Genomic DNA, 24344 nt, shown 5'->3' on the forward strand with positions numbered 1-24344 from the left:
TCTGCACACCAAGCCTGGGGGCACACCACGCCAGTGGTGCCTGCGGGTGAAAGGGGGAGAGCAGGGAGCTGGGGCGCGGACCTGGGGGGGGGGGGGGGGGTGGCGCCTAAAGTCTTCAGGAGCAGCCCCGTACCTTCGCCCCTGGAGTCTGGGCGTGGGGAGAGCCGCCTGCTGAGGTTGCTGTGACCTGGGTGCTCTGGCCGCCAGGCTCTGCTCCCTGCCCAAATCTGGGTTCCCACAGGCGAGCGAGTTTCACCAACTCCCAGCCTCAACTTCCCCAGCTGCAGGAGTGGAGGGAAGCCAAGCGCTGCCGTAGGACATAGCCTGCCGGGGACCACCACACACCCTGGTTTCCTAAACCAGTTCCTTCAGCTTCCGGATGTCCAAGCCCAGCTCGGGCTTGGTCAAAGCCCCTGGTCAGCTCTGCCGCTTGCCTTCCAGGTGCGGCTAGCCCTGAGCCGGCTGGCGTTGTGCTCAGAGAAGCAGCTGTCACTAGGCTCCGTTAAATAAGAGAAATCAAAGAGCCGAGAGTAAATATCCTCCCAGCCCCTTCCTACGCCCCCAGACAAGGAGGGCTGGGGATGGGGGTAATGAAAAACGGCTGCTGCTTGGCGTTTTATAATGAAAAGACTCCTGCTATGTAGAGAGGAGAGCTGATTCGTTTCCAGCAACACCTGGCGTGTTTCCTGCCCCAGCCCTGAAGCCTGACAGCACCTAGCAAAGGTGTGTCCACACAGCCATGTTGGCCTGGCTCCTGGAACGTTGGGAGCAAGTTTGAGCTGCATTGATTAAAAAAAAAGTAGATTGAAAAGCACCTCTCTGTACTCAAATGGCACTATAAAATGCAGATTACAGCATCTGATTTTGTCTTCTGTGTCGATTGAGGCAGAGCACAAATAGGTTCATGGGAAAAGCAGAAAAAACAAAGGGCAAGGGAGCGGATTCTGCTGTCCACAGCACTGACCAGTGTTTTTGTTATTTTTCCTTCTGTTCTCCAAGTCAGTATATACCATTTAAACCACTCTATGGCATTAGGCAATGAGCTAATGCTTCCTCTATTAAGAGCAAGCAGCAGTGCCTTTCATATGAGTCACATACATTTAGTCCATTCAAATGGAGCATACTGAGTGGAGAGAATGGTATGTGTCATTATATAAAGAACTTGGCATTATGATGCTATCTGGCTGAAGATCTTATTTTGTAATTTAGAGAATGTAGACAAACCACGCACTGAAAATGAATGTGCATGCTTAAGTGCATGACTTTATTTTCATCTGCAACGACCAAACAACTGGTCACCAGGAGGTACATTGACGGGTCCCATGGTGCAGCAGGTCTGGGGTTTCGGGGTGTGGCGTGGGTCGGGGCCAGGGTACCTGGGGCCGTGCCCCCTCTGTCCCAACACCGGGACACCTGAGGCCGCGCCCCCCACCCCAGCGCTGGAACGTGAGGCTGGACGTGGGACTGGCCAGGTCTTGGTGTTTCCAAATGGGGGTGGGGACAGCCAGACACGTCTATTATAGAGAAAGGGCAAATAGCAATATTAAAATATTTCCTCTAATTAATTCCCTTTTATGTGCATGAATTTTGTGCACTGGGCCACTAGTTAGAAATAATATAAATTGGATTAATCCATTCCAGACCCCCAAGTGATTCCGTTTTAACTTTTCTTAAATACAATGCATGTCTAATGTACTGCTTAACCTATAAACACTTTAAAAACAAAAAGGACATGCAATGTAAATGAAAACTTAACAAAAAGGATATTAAATATACAATAAAAAATGAAAATTTAACAATAAGCAGCAAAAGAAAAAAACCAATATTTACAGCACAATATCCTGAGATGTTGACAGCAGTAATCTCGTACTTGAGCATCCTTTCCTTTTGTCACCTGTGAAACACGTGACTGATCATACAGGTATCAGCATGAAAGGGTTGTCAGGTTGAGAGGCAAACTGTTTGAGATGTGAGACGTTTGAGAATCGACGTTTGACTGGAGTGCATTTGGGACGTGATTGAGGGCTGCCTAACTGGTTATGCCATGTGTGTGATGGTGGGCCTGGGAACAAAGGTGGTAGAAACCGAGATGTGGACAATATCAGCTGTTGCTGAGCTTCTTTTTCCTTATTTCTAGTGAAGTCTGACTTTCCCCTCTGTCAACGACAGTTGGGACAATTATGTAGGATCCTGAAGCAAACCTCCAAATGGAACCTTGGACCTCCTGACACTGCTGCCTTTTTACATAAATGAAGGAGCAGCTTGTCCATTTGGTAATCCAAATAAGGCAAAGGGAAGCTGTGCCTGGATTTCAGCACAGGTCCACACTGCTGCTGGGAGAAGAGTCAGAAACCCTCTGTTGAAATGAAAGCCAGGTATTGGTCCCCGGGGCGCGGCTGTAGTCAGCTTCCCACTTCCCCATCTTACTCCCTTTGGTGAGTAAATAGTGGCAGTTCTGAGAACCAGCACCATGTGGATACCTGGACTATCACTTTTAAGAGGAGAAGAACTAATAGTTTAATATTGTTTGGGAATCACATTAGACACAGAATAAAGGACACAAGAAATGCTGTACTTCGATGTCCAAAATGCTGTACTCTTAATGTCCTAAAGTTTTTGTGCCACAGCAACTAAAAGAATCAAAAAGCCTGATCTAGAGATGGGGGTTGAGGGAATCCTCAAATGTGGAAGACTTTACCACAGACAGGACTGTGACTGCTTCGCCAACATCAGTCTCACTAAAGAATGCTTGAAAACTAATGCAGTGATTACAGCTGTTCAGTATATCCTAAGCATGATGATAACTCTAGAAGTCACTCCAACACAGGACCCACGGAGGAATCCAGGCAGTATAAAAGGCTGCTTGTTATCCAGCCAAGGCATCTCAGGAGACAGCAGGTCTTCAAGGATTTCACAAAAAGTATCTGAGACTCAGACGCCAAGTCTACTCAAATAGGCTTCCCAGGCAGCCTTTCGGTACATCTCTGCTGCTTCCAGACGATTGGCTGATGCTATTATACCCCGGCCTACAATGATGATATCAGAACCTCGTTTGCCAATAACTTCTTGTGGGCTATTGTACTGTTGGCCGAGATTATCACCTGCAGAAACACAAAAGTTACTATCAACACAATACAGAACATCAGAAAACCTGTCATGTGACCATTTGGAAAAGTATCTAACCAGCTTTATTTAACACCATGCTCTTGCTTTCCATGCTCCTTCTGCACAGCAAGTGAGTAAATACAGGTGAAGAGACAGACCCCGGACAGGCTAGAGATATCCACAGTGAAGCAGCTAACGAACTCCTTTTCAGTGTCTAATTGTAGAGCATTTATAGTTTAACAGCATAAAAAAAAAAAAGAAGTAAATCTCCTACCAATGCCAAGAAAGGTTCAACACAAAATAATAATAAGATAAAGCTAGGCCTTACAATTGAAGGCAATTTTAGTATACACCTCAGAATCACATGCCACACCACTGGGAAAGTCCTCAGAAGGCACTGAACGGGACCACGACCACATATGTGAACCTTTCTGCCGCAACCCCATCAAGTGCTCATACTATCCAGGGGCGCAAAAGTCGGTTTACAGTTGTTCGTATGCAATACAATAATAAATAATAATACAAGAATAAACTGTTTCACATACAACTGTAAGCCTACTTTTGCCCCACCCTGTATATAAAACCTGTTCCTTAATTTTGTTTTTTTTTCATTCTTTTTATATCTTTTTTTATTGAGGTACAACTAACATATAACATTAGTTTCAGGTGTACAACATAATGATTTAATATTTGTATACACTGAGAACTGATCACCACAATAAGTCTACTTAACATCCATCACCTGGCATTAATTACTAAATTTTCTTTTGTGAAGACAACTTTCAAGATTTAGCAACTTTTACATATGCAATACAATATAATTGACTATAGTTGCCTTGCTGTAAATACATCCTCATGACTTATAACCTTTGAGCCCCATCACCCATGTCTCCCATCCTTCAACCCCTACCTCTGGCAACCACCAATCTGTCCTCCATATCAATGAGCTTATTTAATTTTTTGTTTGTATTTAAATTGCACATATAAGTGAACTCATGTGGTATTTCTCATTCTTAGTCTGACTTACTAGTATTTCACTTAGCATAATGGGTACATCCATGATATTGTAAATGGCAAGATTTCATTTTTATATGCTTGAATAATATGGATAATTAAAATTTCTTTATCCATCAATAGACACATAGGTTGTTTCCATATCTTGGCTATTGTAAACAATACTGCAATGAACGTGGGAGTACATATCTCTTTTTAAGTTAGATTTTTGTTTTTAGGATAAATACTCCCAGTGGAATTGCTAGATCATATGGAAGTTCTATTTTAAATTTTTTTAGGAACTCCGTTATACTGTTTCCCATAGTAGCTGCACCAATATATATTCCCACCAACAGGACACAGGGTTCCCCTTTCCCCACATCCTCTCCAACACTGGTTATTTCTTGGCTTTTGATAAGTCATTCTAGCAGGTGTGAGGTGATATCTCATTGTGGTTTTGATTTGTAACCTCCCTGATGATTAGTGATGCTGAGCATCTTTTCATGTATCTGTTGGCCATCTGTATGTCTTCTTTGGAAAAATGTTCAAAGAAGATCTGCCCATTTTTTAAATCAGATCATTTGTTTGCTACTGAGTTGTACAATTTTAAAAAATATTTTATCAGATACGTAATTTACAAATATTTTCTCTCATTCAGTAGGATGTCTTTTCATCCTATATAATAAAGAGGTAATATGCAAATTGACCATCACCCCAACACACAGGATGGCCACCCGCCTGTGGACACAAGATGGCTGCCACAAGATGGCTGGCAGGGGAGGGCAGTTGGGGGAACCCAGGCCTGCAGGGGAGGGCAGTTGTGGGTGATCAGGCCAGCAGGGGAGGGCAGTTGGGAGGGACCAGGCCTGCAGGGGAAGGCAGTTTGGGGCAATCAGGCCTGCAGGGGAGAGCAGTTAGGGGCGACCGGGTTGGCAGGGGAGGGCAGTTAGGAGCGATCAGACCTGCAGAGGAGGGCAGTTGGGAGCGATCAGGCCTGCAGGAGAGGGCATTTGGGGATGGGGGGGCGGGTCCAGGCCTGCAGAGAAAGTCAGTTAGGGGCAATTGGGCTGGCAGGGGAGCAGTTAGGCATCGATCAGGCCTGCAGGGGAGGGCAGCTTGGGGGGGGGGGGAGACCAGGCCTGCAGGGGAGGGCTGTTGGGGAGGGGGGGGGCAGGCCTGCAGGGAAAGGCAGTTAGGGGTGACCAGGCCAGCAGGGTACAGCAGTTAAGGGTGACTGGGCCAGCAGGGGAGGGCAGTTGGGGACGACCAGGCTGGCAGGGGAGGGCAATTAGGGGCAATCGGGCCAGCCAGGGAGAAGTTAGGCATTGATCAGGCTGGCAGGGGAGTGGTTAGGGGGTGATCAGGCTGGCAGGCAGAAGTGATCAGGGGCAATCAGGCAGAGGCAGGTGAGCGGTTGGGAGCCAGCAGTCCTGGATTGTGAAAGGAATGTCCGACTGCCTGTTTAGGCCCGATCCCACCGGCGGTTGACATCCCTCAAGGGGTCCCAGATTGGAGAGGGTGCAGGCTGGGCTAAGGGACAACCCCCACCCCCCGCCCCTGCACGAATTTCGTGCACCAGGCCTCTAATACACACACACACACACACACTGAGTGGCCAGATTGTTATGCGTTCAGAGATCATAATAATCTGGCCACTCAGTGTATCTCATACATTCTAATGAAAAGTAGTTTTCTAAATTGTCACCCTAAAATTAGACTGCAAGCTACTTCGCATACCTAGGTCAGTATCACCAGGCCAAAGGGCTCATTCATTATTGTTCTAGATAAACAAGCTTTTCCTTTAGCAACTTTGTAACAACACACAGAATTTCATCTAGCCTTTGCCGACTTGGGTAAAGAAGCATTTTTGAAGAACCATGACCAATGAACAGACTTACCTCCTGCTTCTAACTGAACTCCTGGAGTCAAGTGAAGAAATTCTGGTTTCATGCTTACTCGGGAGCCAGAAATAAAACCAAACACAAATTCAGAATGCTCCTCAGCCATTCTAACCTAAATGGAATGTAATAGGACAGATTACAAGAAAGCAGTTAACCACACAGAATAATAATTCTACAAGTAAAGTTAAAAACTGGCTCTATTAACTAGTAAGAAACTGCTATTTTATAGATGTCTTTTCTCATTTCATATTAAATTCATTATATCTAAAACAGGTAATCTTAGCTATGAATCTACATCCTTGCTCCATTAACCCTGTCTCTCCCCTTCTCCCAATTAACCATACACTAAAAACATAGTGTCCATACTATACTATAGTAAATCCTATACTAACTATGGTTGTCTAGAATCTAGATGCTGCATAATTACTTACTTTTAATAATGCTTGAGGACCCACCTACTTCCAAAAAGGCTATGAGGAAAGTACTCTGGACTACATTTCTAAACGGTATAAAACTACGTTGAAGACTTACTGCCTATCTACACAGGGTGCTCCATATTGAAGGGTAGCTATGCTGTCAAGAGCTAAAGAAATCTCAACTCTACTGCTTTCCCTCTTCTTTAATATTTGCTAATAATTGGTCTCCACAATTTCTATACCATTACCCCATATTCATAGAAGTTTCTCTAGAAGGTCTGACTTCCTCATTTGGCTCTTCCCTGAGACTTACACTGTTCTGTTCTTGCCAGAAAGTGATGTCTTGTCCTTGAGCCAGACCCAGATCCCCAGAATGACCCATGTACCCCTCTGTTATGAGAATTGGGAAATCATAGTTGTTTATGGACAGACAGTTCAGGTGTGGGGTTAAAACCTGGTCCTAGGGCCACGTGAGTTCTTCAGTTCCATAGAGAGTATTGGAAATAACAAAATATCTGTAAAGGTGATCTATCCAACTATGAAACTTTTTAACTAGTTAATTATCTTCTCATTTTATTCTGGAATGTAAGGGTGGGTGCTAGGTATTAAGCGCAGTTATAAAAACTTTTGATAATGGGGAGTTACTGGAGGAAACAATGTGTCTGGGCTCTAGTTAAGAGCTTTACCATACAATACCAATCAACATCAAAGACTGAAAAAACAAACAAACAAAAAACATGTGGGCTGCTGTCCTGGGAATGCATCTCTGTGGGATTTGGGAGGTTCTGAGGCACTGCATATATCTGGGAAGCAGCTCTTCAATTCCAACTCATGGCGAGATAAAAAACAACTCTGTCTTAAAGGTCAGGTAAGCGTGGCAAATGTTTATCTGACCAAATATCTGTTTCAATGTTTCTCTCTTGGGTGTACAATTCAAATCTCTTAAGTGTTCAACACAAGATATAAAATGCTATTAACTATCAGAGAATTCTAGCCAATGAGTATTAATATACTGTCACATTAACAGCAGCTTTTTTTTTTTTTTTTTAGCAGTTTCATAGACCCAAAAAGAAGGTACTTTCTTCCTCTAGAACATGTGGTTTACAGCCCAGTCCCTCTGGCACTTACCGCTGCTTTCGTGTAGTTCCCAGTGGCCAAGGAGCCAGCAGAGCTCATTTCCGCAATGAGCAGGCACCCCCGGTGCAGAGAGAGGCCAACTTCTTGCAGGCCTTTCACAACTCCCGAGCCTGGCACCACGTGAGCATTTACTACATCTGCCCAGGAAGCTATTTTAAAGACACCACCTAAGAAGAAAGAGGCAAAAAGATATTTGTTAAATTTCACACGAAAACCTCCTTTTTGCCAAACAAGTAGAGTAAGAAATAATGTCCTAGTAACATGTTAATGAAATAGTGAAACACTTTAAGAATTTTAGTGTTTCAGTGGACTTAGGTATGGTTCTAAGTGCGAAGCATTTATCTACCTAGTAGCTAGTTGAGAGATCACAATGAGAAAATTCTTGCAATTTCTGTACTTAGTTTCTAAGCAACATTAAACTGTTTTTCCTTGCAGGCTGAAGCTGTGACCAATAAAACTTATGCAATTAGAAATGAACCCCAGTGAAGATGGGTGTTTATGAAGGTCAAAGATATCAACATTTGGAAATTCCTCCGAAGACAACAAATTTTCATTCTGCAGGGATCTCATAGCAACTTTACCATTTCTCAAATCTTCCACTTGTTCCTAGGGTCTCTTTCGGTCTTCAAATATCAATAGGCAATTATTTTCATTTAAAATGCTAACAGCAATAACCCTAATCGATTTTTTAAAAGACTCTATGTAAACCTGTAGAAAGTTTGTATAACTCTTACATCAGTCAACAAACGGACATATGAGGCACATAAAAGGAAAACATGTTTGTAGACAAATCTATGCCAAAGAAATAGCTTCAGTATAAGCATGCATCACCTTAAAAAAAAATCTCAAAAGATGTCTAAAAATGTTAATAACATGATAAAATAAAAGGTTAAGTGAAGAAAAAACATTAGATATGTATACTATGGCAGAAATTTGCATAGAAGGGTAAGTAGAGAATTAAGCTATTTTTTCAACCAACATATGCTCTATTTTAAGTTTAACAAAATATTTTTAAAAGAATGTGTATCATCAACAAAACTTTTTCTGCTAAAAATGAATTTTACACCTTTATACTACTTTTTCATTGTTTCCCATATCTGCAATTTTCATTCTTCAAATAACAGAATTCACTGTTTTGCCATGCCCAACCTCTGTAATGTTTGCCTGCCTAGACCCTATGTTCCTGTCTTCTGGCATTGGCACACTTTTTTTTTTTAGGGGAACTACCCTTTACCAGATCTTGGTTTAAGAAGTTTATACAGAGTTAACCACCTCACATTACCTTTCAGGGGTGGGGCATATTATCCAGGTGTTAGTGATATCTTTAGCTACTCTATACCTAAAGGTATTCTATACCCAGTGACTGAATTGGAGTAGGCATGAGGACTGTGCCTACCTGAGAAAGAAGGAAGAAGGCAGAGCTGATAGAAGAGAAAGCAAGTCCAAAAGACATCACTTGAGCTCCTGGATCCAACCATGCTTGGCAGCCTGTTCTATGGATGGACTTTCAGTGATGTGAGCCAATACATTTCCCTTTTTTCTTCAGCTAGTTTAAACTGGATTTCTGATTCTTGCAGATTCCTGAATAATACTTACCTTCATACTGCTTTTTTACTGTGTTTCCTATGTCTGCAAATTTCCGGTCTTCAAATATTAAAAACTCATGGTGTTTTGCCAGACTTGTTAACTCCTTCATCACATCCAGAGTAAAATCATTCAAAATATCTACATGAGTCTTGAGCATGCAGATGCTGGGTCCTAAAGCATCTGCTAGCTGCAACAGCTCTCTGGATTCTGAAATGTCAGCAGACAGACACAGATTGGTCTCCTTCTTTTGCATAAGCCTGAGCAGCTTTGATGCAACTGGATGGATCCCGGGCAGCTCTGCACGTGCACCAAAGCTGAGTTCTTTGGGTGCTTTCTTTATAGATGGGAGAGAACCATTATGATCAGCTGCCACAAAAACATTCTCCTGAATAAATTTCTTCACTCTAGCAACCATCTCAGCATCAATTTTTTTCTGTTGCTCAAGAATCTCCAGCACTTTGGACAATGTACACACTGAGTGGAGATGAAGCCCGTGTGCCTGCAGCTTATCCTTGCCTCCTTGCTCTCTGTCCAGCAGCACTATGACATCTGTGACCTTCAAGCCCTCCTTCTGAAGGACCTCAACAGTTTCCAAAACACTAGATCCACTGGTAATAACATCTTCAATGATCAAACAGTTTTCTCCTGGATTAATAACCCCTTCTACAAGACGTTTAGTACCTGGACAAGAAAGAATTATATTGATTCCAATTTAATATTTCATCAACTCAAGATGTATCTTACAAAATAAATCTGCATGTATTTATGAAGAGGTGGATAATTTAAATCTTATTTTCTGATAAACTACATTGGAACAACTTTATTTTTGATGAATCTGCAATGTGTCATAATTACTGTTTTATCTAGTGTGTCTATATCCCAAAATTGTCAGTTACAGATACAGAATATTTACAGTAAAGCTAGCAAATTATTTTGGATTGTAAATAAAAATTACTTAACATGTTTATACTACTTAAATCAAAGTTTCAAATATGTGGTTTCTTAAAGCAAGATAACCTAGATCAGTAGTCAGCAAACTCATTAGTCAACAGAGCCAAATATCAACAGTACGACGATTGAAATTTCTTTTGAGAGCCAAATTTTTTAAACTTAAACTTCTTCTAATGCCACTTCTTCAAAATAGACTCGCCCAGGCTGTGGTATTTTGTGGAAGAGCCACACTCAAGGGGCCAAAGAGCTGCATGTGGTTCGCGAGCTGCAGTTTGCCGACCACTGATCTAGATCAAGGAAAGTGATGAAACAAAGAGTAACACAATATCCTCAATGAAATCATTCCTTTTTCCATCAACAAATCAATTCACTACTCAAGATCAGCCAGAAAATTGGCCTTTGCATATATAGATTCAGGAGAGAAAATACTCAGCAATCATTTAGACCAATCATTACAACTTTATAAATTATACTAGAGGCCCGGTGCACAAATTTGTGTAACAGTGGGGTCCCTCGGCCTGTGGGATCAGGCCAAAACAGGCTCTGACATCCCCCAAGGGGTCGTGGATTGCAGGAGGGTGCAGGCCAGGCTGAGGGATCCCACTGGTGCACAATCGGGGCCAGGGAGGGATGCGGGAGATTGGCCAGCTGGGGAGGGACCACGGGAGGGCTCCAGGGCGTGTCCAGCCCGTCTCGCTCAGTCCCAATCGGCCAGACCCCAGCAGCAAGCTAACCTATCAGTCAGAGCATCTGCCCCCTGGAGGTCAGTGCACGACATAGCGAGCGATTAAACGGCCTTAGCATATCATTAGCGTATTATGCTTTGATTGGTTGAACAGACGAGCAGACACAGCATATTAGGCTTTTATTATATAGGTTAATTCAATGTGACTAAATATACTTTCCCATTCCAACTCCAAGATAGATTATTTTCAGATAACCTACAAAATGTAATTCCGGCTGTAGACTTTACAGACTCATTTTTAGACTCATTTTTTCTGTTTCCCACTACCAAATTTGTCAAATTTTGAAACAGAAATAGAATTGGTGACTATTTTCCCCACTTTTTGAGCTTTACCACAGGTACCATCATTGCCCTTTCCCATTCCTTTCCTCCCTATTGAAGAACTGGCAAGTTTCACTGAGTCTGCCTGGACTAGAATGCAAGACTGTGAGTATTTATAGGCATATTTAAAAATTAACAATCTTATTCCAAGAAATATTTTTGAAGACAAATCATAAGGAAATAGAAATAATAGTTTCCTTGTGGGCAGATATCCATACAGATAAACACTGTGACTTCAAGCAGCATATATTCTTACTATTTTTTAAGTAGACAATGTCAAACAAAACTAGCCAAAATAGTTTAACAAACACCAATAAATACAGCACTCTCCACTTAAAAACTCCTGGTCAATCTTGTTTCAACTATATTCCTTCTCCCTTCCTCCCCCCATAGTTTTCAGAAGCAACTCTCAGAAATCATGATTTCATCATAAAAATTTTTAGAATCTATACTAATAAAAGCCTAGGTGGCTCTCGCCCTTACATCATCACAAGATGGCTGCCCCACGCCATCACAAGATCAGGGGAGGGCAGTTGGGGGTGACCACGCTGGCAGGGGAGGGCAGTTGGGGGCTAGATTCGTGCACTGGACCCCTAGTTTAAATATAAATATACTGGGAAAGTACTCTTATTAGTAGAACACACTGCTGACAAGAGAAGGGCTGGTAAAAATGTTGGATCTCACAGATATAGTGCAAAAAAATCCACTGTTTTTCATTGCCATTTCACCTCTAGACTCTAAAGGAAAGGAAGGTGATATATAGCAACAGTTGCCATAACAACTTAAAGGACCTATGAAGAACATTCAAGGTGCCTGATAAAACAGCAGTGCCTAGAAGAAGAAGAAATTCTAGCAGTATGAGGTTACCGTAATCCTTTGTTTCTTTTCTTCTAATGAGCATTGGAATTTGGTTAGTTGAACAGATAACTGTAGCCAACGGTAAAGCTGTGTAAGGTACTCCACAGACAGTGTCAAAATTGATCCCTGCATTTTGGGCAGTTTGGAATAAAAGTTCTGCGACCTGTAAAAAAAAACCAGAACACATGAACTCTTATTGTTCTATTTTAAACGGTGTATAAATAAGGTAGCATATCCTTAGAGACAGTAGGAAATAGTCTCAAACCTGATTAGAAAACTACAAATGCCTTTTTGTTAAATCACACTCTGCATAAACCCATTTACAAATACAAAAACACAAGTCTACTCGTCTAAACTCAGGGTCTGCTCTGAGGACAATACAGGATGTGTAAGGGAAGGCTACAATGTTGACCCCAAGGACTAAAGATGGCCCCCAGGGTTCCCAGTTTCCTTTGGTTAATCCATTATGCTTTCAGTATTTAAACCTTTCTATTACCTACTGGTTATATTTTCTTCCTGAAAGAAGTCTTCAGTTTCACAACAAAAATTAAGAAAACAATCCCGTTTAAACAAGGAACAAATTTAACCAACGAGGTCAAAGACCTGAATACTGAAAACTATAAGATAATGATGAAAGCAATTGAAGACACAAATAAATGGAAAGATATTCTGTGCTCACGGATTGGAAGAACTAATATTGTTAGAATGTCCACACTACAAAAACAACCTACATATTCAATGCAACCCCTATCAAAATCCCAATGGCAAGGGGCAAAGTCAATGTGGCAGAGCAGGGCCCCTGGCCTGGTAGCTCAGTTGGTTAGAGCACTGTCCTGATACACCAAGGTTGCAGGTTCAATCTCCAGTCAGGGCACAAACAAGAAGAACCAATAAATGCATAAATAACATGAACAACAAACTGATGTCTGTCTGTCTCTCCCGCCATTCATCTCTCTCTCTAAAAATCAATGTTAAAAAAAAAAAAAAAAGGGTGGCAGAGTAGGTAAATCCTGAACTCACCATCTCCCATGAACATATGAAAATTACAACTAAATTATAGAACAACCATCACTGAGAATCACCTAAAGCAGCAGTTGCCAACCTTTCGGACCTCACGGACCACCAGTTGGCGATCGAAGGATATAAAGAAATCACATGAAGACAAGTAGGAAGGGTGGAGACGCAGACTAGGGAGGTCCCACATCCATCCACAGTGTAGGGATTATTAAAAAGGGAGGATAGTTAGGTTATGGAGGTCCCCTCTGGAGTGAGGGGTCCAAGCCTTACCCCTGGTTCCCCTGCCCAGGATACCTGGGCCAGGAAGAAGAGTACCCGCCAAAACCGGTTTGGCTCAATGGATAGAGCGTCGGTCTGCGGACTGAAAGGTCCCAGGTTCGATTCCGGTCAAGGGCATGTACATTGGCTGCGGGCACATCCCTGGTAGGGGGTGTGCAGGAGGCAGCTGGTCGATGATTCTCTCTCATTGATGTTTCTAGCTCTCTATCCCTCTTCCTTCCTCTCTGTAAAAAATCAATAAAATATATTAAAAAAAAAAAAAAAAAGAAGAGTACCCATAACATCTGACTTTGAGAACCAGGAGGGATTATGCCCCAGACAGACAAAGGCTTATGGGAGACTGAGATGCTGCTCTTAAAGGGCTCGAGTACAAACTTGCTCCAAGCTCCAGTACAGAGGCAGCAGCTTGAGAAGCACCTGGATCATGAGGAGGAATTCAGTTGACTAACTTTAGGATATGTGCTCGAGGAGCAGGAATTGGGAGAACCCTCTCATGGGACGGAAGTGCTGGCAAGCCCTATTGTTCCTTTGTTCAGCTCTCCTCACCCCCAGCTGGCCTGGATGGGCAGGCACAAAATATGCCACTCTTCATTAACCTGGCTAACACAAACCACCCTGCCCTGGCATCTTCCTGGGACATTACCCCACTCAGCCTACTTGCCTAGCTGGAGCCTCTTCAAAGCAGCCTCCCTGGGCTTGCCCTCCAGGCTCTCCCAAAGGTCCACAAACCCCACAAGTAGCAAGCAGCCTCAGCCTGCATTGTAGCTCCTCCCGAGTGGCCCCAAACCTGGCACAAGTGATGGCCAGGCTTGGCTTGCAACATGGATCCCATCAATCAGTTACAAGCCTGGAAAGGTGGCAGCCAGCTTTAGCTAGCATCTTAGCCTCTCCCAAGGGCCTCCAAGCCCAGCACAAAAACAACAACAACACCTGCTGAAATGTTCAAGCACCGAGCCCCTCCTAAGCAGCTTCATAACCGACACACCCGATAGGTCGTCTTGCCTGGCACCACAGCATTGCTAAAGCGACTTCCGCTCCCTGGTGCCAGCCCCTGCACAACAGCTTGTCCACTGTAGTCAAAGCAGGCCCTTACAGGCGGTTAGCGCAAGGGTCAATCCCGCCCACAGACGTGCTAGCAACAATCGAGGTTCAACTGCAACAGGAAGGCACACACAACCTACAGAGGGAACACCCCTGGAGCACCTGGCTCAGGTGACCAGGGAGAACTGTGCTCTGGCCCCACAGAACACCTTCTATATAAAGCCGCTCTTTCAAGACCAGGAGATGTAGTGGGACCTACCCAATACATACACAAACAGTCAGCCAAACTGAAGAGACAAAGAAACATGTCATCAAAAGAACTAAAGGAAATGGAGACAAGCAATCTAACAGATAAATAGTTCAAAATACTGGTAATAAAGATGCTCAATGAACTGAGGATAATAGATGAACTCAGGGAGGCTTCAACAAACAGATCTAGATTCCAAAAAAGAACCAATCAGAAATTTGCTCAGTTGTTAAGAGTCTCAGACTGAAGGGTCATGGGTTCTAGTCTGGTCAAGACCATGGACCTTGGTTGCAGGCTCAATCTCCGGCCCTGGACAGGGTACGTGCAGGAGGCAACCAATTGATCTCACATCAATGTTCCTCTCTCTGTGTCTTTCCCCCTCCCTTCTACTCTCTCTAGAAATTAATGAAAAAAAAAAAAAAAATCCTCGGGTGAAGACTAACTAACCAACTAAAAATAAATGAAGTGAAAAATTCACTAGAGGAACTCAACAGTAGAGTGAATGAAGTAGAAGATCGAATCAGTGCTCTGGGGCACAAGGTAGCAAAAAACAGTTGAAACAGCAAAAAGAAAAAACAATTTTTAAAAATGAGGATAGTTTAAGGGACCTCTGAGACAATATTGCCTGGCCAGCGTGGCTCAGTAGTTGAGCGTTGACCTATGAACCAGGAGGTCATGGTTTGATTCCCAGTCAGGGCACATGCCCAGGTCGCAGACTCAATCCCCAGTGTGGGGCATTCAGGAGGCAGCCAATCAATGATTCTCTCTCATCATTGATGTTTCTATCTCTCTCCCTTCTTCTCTGAAATCAATAAAAATATATATTTTTAAAAAAGAGTATCAACATTTGCATCACTGGGATCCCAGAAGATAAATGAGAGAAAAAAGGACAAAAACCTATTGGAAGAAATAATGATTGAAAACATCCTTAACCTGGCAAAGGAAATAAACATATTAGTCCAGGAAGTGCAGAGTCCCAAACAAGATGAACTTGAAGAGGCCCACATCAAGACACATCATAATTAAAATGCCGAAAGTTAAAGACAAAGAATCTCAAAGTACCAAGAGAAAAGCAGATAGTTACACACAGAGGAGTTCCCATCTATCTATCTATATAAAAGCCAGCAACTGTAACGGCCATAACGACCGGTCCCTATGATGCCCACTGTGACCAGCAAACCAGCCAATCAGGGGGTGGGGCCACTGGCCAACCTCGAGGCCCCTCCCCACTGCTGGCCTGCCCCTGATCAGACTCTCCCACCCCAATCTAGAGCTGGCTGCTAGCCAAATGCCCCCTCCCTTCCCCCCCGGCCAGCCTCACCCCCATCAGCCCAGCCCACCACGATAGGCCCACAGCCCCTCCCCCTGGCGAGCTCTCCCTTGATCGTACCCCCCACCCCAATCAGAGGCGTGGCCAGCCCGCCAACCTCCTGCAACCCCTCCCCATGCCCGGCCCCACCCCAGATCGCCCCCCCCCCCAATCAGGGGGCAGGGCTGACCGGCCAACCACCCATGGCCCCTCCCCCAGGGTGCTGGCCCCCAATCAGCATCCCCCACCCCATTTGGGGGTGGGACCGGCCAACTCACTGCCCACAACCCCTCCCCATGGCTGGCCCTGCCCCCAATCGCCCTCGGCCCCAGCGGCCCCGGCCCTGATCGGGCCCTGACTGGAGCTGGGCCAGCTGGACCCCATACATGCACGAATTTGTGCACTGAGCCTCTAGTAAGACTATAAGCTGATTTCTCAACAGAAACATTGAAGGTCAAAATGGATTGGCTTGAAATATTCAAAGTGATGAAAAGCAAAGACATACAAACAAGATTCCTCTACCCAGCAAGGCAATCATCTATAATCAAAGAAGAGATAAAGATTTGGCTAACCGGTTTGGCTCAGTGGATAGAGCGCCGGCCTGCGGACTCAAGGGTCCCAGGTTAGATTCCGGTCAAGGGCATGTACCTTGGTTGCAGGCACATACCCAGTAGGGAGTGTGCAGGAAGCAGCTGATCGATGTTTCTCTCTCATCAATGTTTCCAACTCTCCCTCTCCCTTCCTCTCTGTAAAAAATCATTAAAATATATTTTAAAAAAGAAAGATTTGTCCAGACAAGAAAAAGCTAAAGGAGTTCATCAGCAACAAACCAATATTGCCAGAAATGTTGAAGGAACTTCTTTAAAAAGAAAAGATAAAAAAATGAGAATTAGAAAATATAAGAACAATTCTTACTGACAAAGACAAACACAGTGTTTATAGCAGAACCAACTATAAAGCTAGTAAGAAAGTTAAAAGGCAAATGTAGGAAGATCATGTGTGATTACAACAATAAATTAAGGAATATACACAAACACACAGAAGTAAAAAAATAATGACAAAAACATAAATGTGGGAATGTAGAAATTATAGTGGTTTTAGAATGTGTTTGAACTTAGGTGACTGTCAGCTTACAATAGACTGTTATAAACATAGTTTAGTATAACGAAGCACATGGTAACCATAAACCAAAAGTCTACAAGAAATAAAGAGAAAGGAATAAAAAAAACACACGATATTACATAAAATCATCAACATAGAAAAGAGCAAAAGAACAAGAAAGGAACAGAGAGGAACTACAAAAACAATCAGTAGCCCTAGCTGATTTGGCTCAGTGGATAGAGCGTCAGCCTGTGAACTGAAGGGTCCCAGGTTCGATTCCGGTCAAGGGCATGTACCTTGGTTGCAGCCTCCTGGCCCTAATTGGGGACATTTGGGAGGCAACCAATTGATGTGTCTCTCCCACATCGGTGTTTCTCTCTGTCTCTCCCTCTCCCTTACACTTTCTCTAAAAATCAATGGAAAAAATATCCCCGGTGAAGATAAAAAATTTTAAATCAGTAAACAATTAATAAAATGGCAATAATTACATACCTGTCAATAATTACTTTAAATGTAAATAGACTAAATGCTCCAATCAAAGACATATATTGTTAAAGGGATTAAACACACACACACACACACACACACACACACACACACACACACACACACCAAAACCAGCCCTAGCCGGTTTAGCTCCGTGGATAGAGCATCAGCCTGTGGACTGAAGGGTCCCGGGTTTGATTCTGGCCAAGGGCACATGTCCGGGTTTCAGGTTTGATCCCCAGCTGGGGGCGTGCAGGAGGCAGCCAATCAATGATTCTCTCTCATCACTGATGCTTCTCTCTCTCCCTCTCCCTTCCTCTCTGAAATCAGTAAAAATATATTTAAAAAAAAAAAACACCATACATACGCTACCATTTCAGATCAAAAGTCACACCAGCTGAGAGTAAAGGTATGGAAAAGGATATTTCATGCAAATAGAAACAAACAAGCAAAAAAGCTTGGGGAGGAATACTCATATCAGACAAAATAGACTTTTTAAAACAAAGGCTGGAACAAGAGACAAAAATAGCATTTCAAAATGATAAATGGATCAATCCAGTAAAAGGATATAACCTTCATAAACATCTCTGCACCCAATATAGGAAGCAAATATAGAAAAGAAAGGAATATCAACAGTAATATAGTCATAGTAGAGGCCTCTTTAACACCCCATTGACATCAATGGATAGATCTTCCAGACAGAAAATCAACAAGGAAACAGTGATCATATATGGCACATTAGACCATATGGACTTAATATTTTTAGGACATTTCCCCCAAAAGCAACAGAACATGCACTCAAGTGCACATGGAACATTTTCCAGGAAAAACCAGGTTAGGCCACAAACAAGTCTCGTCGTATCTTCTCATCACAATGGTATAAAACTAGAAATCAATTACAAAAAGAAAACTGAAAAACACAAATACGTGGTGGCTAAACATCATGCTACTAAACAGTGACTGGGTTAACAATGAGATCAAGGAAGAAATCAAAAGATACCATGAGACAAATGAAAACACAATGACCCCAAATCTGAGTGACATAGCCAAAGCAGTTATAAAAGGGAATTTTGTAGCAATACAGGCCTACCTCAAGAAACAAACAAAAAAACTCAAATAAACAATCTAATCTTACACCTAACAATACTAAAAAACAAACAAAACAAAAAAACAAAGCACAAAGTGTGTAGAAGGAAGGAAACAATAAAGATCAGAGAAGAAATAAACAAGATACATACTAAAAACACAACTGAAAAGATCCATGAAAAAGACTGATAACCCTTTAGCCAGACTTATCAAGAAACAGAGAGGGCCCAAATAAGTAAAATCTGAAGTGAAAGAGAAGTGACAACTGACGTCACAGAAATACAAAGTATTTAAAATAAGGAAATACTACGAACAATCATATGCCAACACATTGGACAACCTGGAAGAAATGGTTAAGTTCCTAGAAACACACAATTTTCCAAGGCTGAATCAGGAAGAAAAAGAAACTTAGAAGACACTTCCTCCTACTAATGAAGTTAAAGCAGTAATAAAGTTAAAGCAGTAATAAAAAATACTCCCAATAAACAAAAGCCCTGGACCAGATGTCTTCACAGGTAAATTTTTACCGAACTTTCAAAGAATTAATACCTACTCTTCTCAAGCTATTAAAAAAAAATTAAGAGGAGGGATGGCTCCTAAACTCATTTTACGTGACCAGCATTACCCCATACCAAAATCAGACAAAGACACTACAAAAAAAGAAAATTATTGGCCAATATCCCTGATGAACTTAGATGAAAAAATCCTCAACAAAATAATAGCAAATTGCATTCAGCAATACAATATAAAGGTCATATACCATGATCAAGTAAGATTTATTCCCACGATGCAAGGTTAGTTTAACATCCACATAGCAATTAACATGATACACCACATAAATAAAATGAGGGATAGAAATCATATGAACATGCCCTGGCCGGTGTAGTTCAGTGGTTGGAGTACGTACCTGGACTGCAGGTTAGATCCCTGGCCCTGGTCAGGGCGCAGGCAGGAGGCAACCAATTGATGTGTCTCTCTCACATTGATGTTTCTCTCTCTGCCCCTCTCCACCTCCAAAAATCAATTGAAAAAATATCCTAAAGTTAGGATTTACAAAAATAAAAAATCATACCATCACATCGGATTTTGTCAAATGCAGAAAAGCATTTGAAAAAATCCAACTTTAATTTATGATAAAAACTCTCAGCAAAGTGGATATAGGGAAACATAACTCCATATAATAAAGGCCATACAAGACAAAACCACAGCTAACATTATACTCAAAGGTGAAAAACTGCTAAGCTTTATCTCCCAGATTGGGAACAAGACAAGGATGTCTACTCTCACCACTTTTACTTGACATAGTATGGAAGTCCTAACCTTAGCAATTAAAGAGAAAAAGAAATAAAAGACTTCCAAATTGAAAACAAAGAAATAAAACTTACTGTTTGCAGACAACATGATATTATATAGCGAGAACAATAAAGATTATACCAAAAAAACAACTACAACTAATAAATGAATTCAGTAAAGTTGCAGGATACAAAAATTAATCTTTAAAAATTGGTTACATTTTTTATATATTAACAATGAACTATCAGAAAAAGAAATTAGGAAAATAATCCTGCCCTGGCTGGGTAGCTCAGTTGAGTTGGAGCATCAACCAGATGCACCAAGGTTGCAGGTTCAATCTCCAGTCAGGGCACATACAAAAAGCAACCAATGAATGCATAAAAAATCTCTCTCCCTCTCCCTTCCCCCTATCTCTGGAATCAATAAAACATTTTTAAATAAAAAAAAAAAGAAAGTCTCATTTACAGTGGCAACGAAATGAACAAAATACCTAGGAATAAATTTAATGGAGGTAAAAAGACCCGTACTTTGAAAACTGTATGACACTGCTGGAAGAAAATGAAGACACAAATAAATGGATGTGTTTGTGGATTGGAAAAATTAACACCATTAAAATGTCCATATTTCCCAAAGCAATCTATATATTTGATGCAATCCCTATAAAAATACCAATGGCATTTTTCACAGAACTAGAACAAATAACCCTAAAATTTATATAGAACCACAAAGACCCCAAAGAGCCAAAGCAATATAGAGAAAGAACAAAGTTGGAAGTATCAGGCTACCTGATATCAAATTATACAAGGATACAGTAATCAAAATGGTATGGTACTTGCATGAAAACAGACAGATAGATTAATGTAACAGAACAGAGAACTCAGAAATATGGTCAATTAATTTACAACAAAGGAGGTAAGAATATACAATGGGATAAGGATAGCTCTTCAATAAATACCGCTGGGAAAACCGAACAGATAGATGCAAAAGAATGAAACTGGATCACTTTCTTACACCAATAAACTCTTACATGAATAAACTCAAAATGGATTAAATACTTGAATGTAAGAACTGAAACCATAAAACTCCTAAAAGAAAAATAGGCAATAAACTCTTTGACATCACTCTTAGTAATATTTTTTATATGTCTCAATGGGCAAGGGAAACAAAAAAAATATATACATAAACAAGTGGGACTATATCAAACTGAAAAGTTTTGCACAGTGAATGAAACCATCAACAAAACGAAAAGAAAATCTACTGAATGAGAGAAAATATTTGCCAATGATATATCCGCTAAGGGGTTAATATTCAAAATATACTGTATAAGAAACTTATACAACTTAACACTGAAAAAACTGATTAAGATATGGACAGAGGTTCCAAATAGACATTTCTCCAAAAAGGGCATACAAATGGCCAATAGACATATGAAAGGATTCTCAACATCACTAATCATCAGGGAAGTGCAAATTAAAACCACAATGAGATATCACCTCACACCTGTCAGAATGGCTATCATCCATCAATAAATCCAACAAACAATTGTTAGCAATGTGGAGAAAAGGGAACCCTTGTGCATCATTGTTGGGAATGTAGATTGGTGCAGCCACTACGGAAAACAGTATGGAGGTTCCTCAAAAATAATTAAAAATAGAACTCCCATTTGACCCATCAATTCCACTTCTGGTGTTTATCTGAAGAAAGCAAAACACTAATTAAAAAAGATATACACACTCTATGTTCATTGCAGGATTATTTACAATAGCCATGATATGGAAGCAACCTAGACATCCATCAATAGACAAATGGATAAAGACATGTCAGACAGAGAAAGACAAATACTATATAATCTGACTTATAAGTGGAGTCTAAAACAAAGAAAAAAGAAAGAAAGAAAGAAAGAAAGAAAGAAAGAAAGAAAGAAAGAAAGGGCAAATTCATAGATATAGAGAAGAGACTGGTGGTTTCCAGAGGTGGGGGCTGGAGACGGGTGTGATGAATGAAATGGGTGAAGGTGGCCAAAAGGTACAAACTTGCAGTTATAAAATAAATGTCACGGGATGTATATGCAGTATGGTGACTATAGTTACTAATACTGTATTGCATATCTGAAAGTTGCTAAAAGGGTAGACAGTAAAAGTTATCACCAGAAAAAATATTTAAATATGTATGGTGATGAATATTAACTAGCCTTATTGCAGTGATCACTTTGCAATATATACAATTATTAAATCATTATGTTGTATACCTGAAATTAATGCTGTATGTCAATTATACCTCAAAAAACCAATTAAAGAATATACAAAAATGTAAAAGAATGAAAAGTTTCATAATATAGAACCTATTATTTTATAATACCCTTTCCACATAAATCACATATTAATGCTAGAATGCATACTCCTACTGAGCACCACCTTATTTAAAAAAAAAAGAGAAGCAAACAAGCAGAGTTGCTTACTGATCATGTCTTCATAATTTTTTGCTCAGATGAAAAAGAATCTATGAATATTTTTACGTTGCAAAAGATGTAATTTCTAGAGTACCAAAAACATTAACATATTATATAGAACTGTTACATCACTCTTTTAAGTGAATATAATGGGATTCAAATGCTATCGTGATTTGATACTCAACATCTCCATTAAAAAAACAATGCTAGGCTATGATATCTAGAAAAGCCTACATTTTGGGGGAACTTATATTTTCATTCCATTATTTCCAAAAAATTTTATTCTAATGCAATATATATTTATGTCTGAAAAACTTTTATTGATCATTTCCATACTAGTTCTTCACAAAAATATACAAATTGAAATTTAAAGTTGTAAATTAAAAAACATTCCCTGTGACTGTAAGTCTCTAAGTGTTAAAAATTCTTCTGTACTGAGTTATCATTTACAATTGTTATGAGCATAAAATTAATGAAAACGTAATTTTCAAATTTTGATAGCATAAAAACTGATTATTTCAGAAATGCATTTTTTAGTGAGACGAACAGTACTTTTCCTCCTTGCATTAGTTTATGTATCTACTGTAGTTCAATAGTACTTACTACTAAGAAGGTAGAGTTAGTGTAAATTCTACAGCTTTTTCTGGATAGAAATATTGAGAAACCCTATTCATATAAAGAAGTTCTATTATACCGAGGTCTCTCAATGTTTTGAACTCCTTCCAAATTAACTACCAAAAATCACACCCACACCAAGACCTAGTATTAAAAAATAATTTTTAGTCACCTGTCAACTGACGACTTGTTAAAAAAATACATCAATTTTTCATTAGAAGAACCCCTCTTCTCGGCAACACTGCTGAAATGCACCACAGCAAGATTCTGTGTAGCTTGAGTTTCCAACCCATTTTAACTAGTGCTCCAATCCTTTCCATACTAAGCACACAAAGGGTGAACATAAACATCCTTAAGTGACGGGTGAAACGTATGTGTCTTCTAGACAGAACTTCTATGATGATGGAAATATTCCATATCTGCACTGTCCAATATGATAGTCACTAGCAACATGTGACTATTTAAATTTAAAAAATTCATATTGCTCAATATTCACATGTGGCTAGTAGCAACTGTACTGAACAGCACATTCAGACCCTTCGGCTCAGAGTGTGGTCTGCAGTTTTGGCTGGCAGTTTATCAGAAGGGCATAACCTCAGCAGGCCCTGCCTCAGATCTACTCAACCATATTACACCGTTTAACAACATCCCCACGCGATTCATATATACTCAAAGTTTGAGAAGCACTCTGCTAGTAATCTCTAATTTGTAGAAAGTTTTCCCTTATATTGACCAAAAAAAACGAAAAAACAAAAACAACAAGAAACCCTCCAAGAAATGTCCACCCTCAGGCGTTAATTCCCGCTCCAGGTCACACAGTGCAAAATGGAACCTCCTTCCAAGCAACAGCCCTTCCAAGTATTTGAACAGCTACTAACTTCTCCCCACACCCACCTTTTCCTCTCTCCCCCACATCTAACTTTCTCGAGGTTAGATACACAGAAATCCTTCAACCACATCTGTGCGAGACAGGGCCCCAAACTGGAGTCCCGACTCTTGCAAACCACGTGTCCAAGTCGGAGGGTAAAAGAGCAGGCTGCTCTCTGGGTCCCTCCCCACAAAACGAACAGTTCCTGGCCTCCGGGCTTCTCAAACTGACTCCCCAGGCTGACAGTAGGGTCGACCCTCCTGCTTAGCTCCCACTGGCAACCCAACTCCAGTCGCCTTCCTCCATCTCCAGGTGCCCTTTTCCGCCACCCGCCCAGTTGGTCCCGTTTCCGGGCTGACACCTGACTCAGAAGACGTGGTCGAGACACGATGCCCCGCAGATCTACGTAGACGGGGGAAGAGAGCCCGCTCTTCAGCACGAAATTCCCAAACTTGAAAGCCTGCGCGTCGTACAGACCCTTTACCAACGACCCCAAAACTGCATCGGCGGCCGCCATGGTGCAGAGGGCCACATTCGCG

General features: G+C 41.3%; 1 protein-coding gene across 2 annotated transcripts; it reads right to left on the reverse strand.

Annotated features, from left to right (window-relative positions):
- Positions 1-1237: 1237 nt before the first annotated feature.
- Positions 1238-24344, reverse strand: UMPS (uridine monophosphate synthetase). 2 transcript variants are annotated; one of them, XM_054713908.1, is made up of 6 exons: positions 24167-24344; positions 12024-12177; positions 9149-9346; positions 7544-7719; positions 5997-6111; positions 1238-3101 (listed from the first exon to the last, which is right to left on the reverse strand). In XM_054713908.1, the coding sequence occupies exons 1-6, from the start codon at positions 24320-24322 to the stop codon at positions 2932-2934; spliced, it is 969 nt and encodes a 322-aa protein (XP_054569883.1). In that variant the 5' UTR covers positions 24323-24344; the 3' UTR covers positions 1238-2931. The 2 variants fall into 2 exon arrangements, with proteins under 2 accessions (XP_054569883.1, XP_008153730.2); XM_008155508.3 differs by having other exon boundaries at positions 9149-9820.

The sequence above is a fragment of the Eptesicus fuscus genome, chromosome 3, assembly GCF_027574615.1.
Source record: "Eptesicus fuscus isolate TK198812 chromosome 3, DD_ASM_mEF_20220401, whole genome shotgun sequence".
NCBI lineage: Eukaryota > Metazoa > Chordata > Mammalia > Chiroptera > Vespertilionidae > Eptesicus > Eptesicus fuscus.

What these genes read in the sequence shown, in the direction of transcription:
- UMPS (XM_008155508.3), bottom strand. Translation starts at nt 24,322, where the DNA reads ATGGCGGCCGCCGATGCAGTTTTGGGGTCGTTGGTAAAGGGTCTGTAC. An exon ending in AAAAGAAACAAAGGATTACG is followed by an intron (nt 9,821 to 12,023) that starts GTAACCTCATAC and finishes TTTCTTGTCCAG; the next exon opens with GTACTAAACGTCTTGTAGAA. An exon ending in AGTAAAAAAGCAGTATGAAG is followed by an intron (nt 7,720 to 9,148) that starts GTAAGTATTATT and finishes CTTTCTTCTTAG; the next exon opens with GTGGTGTCTTTAAAATAGCT.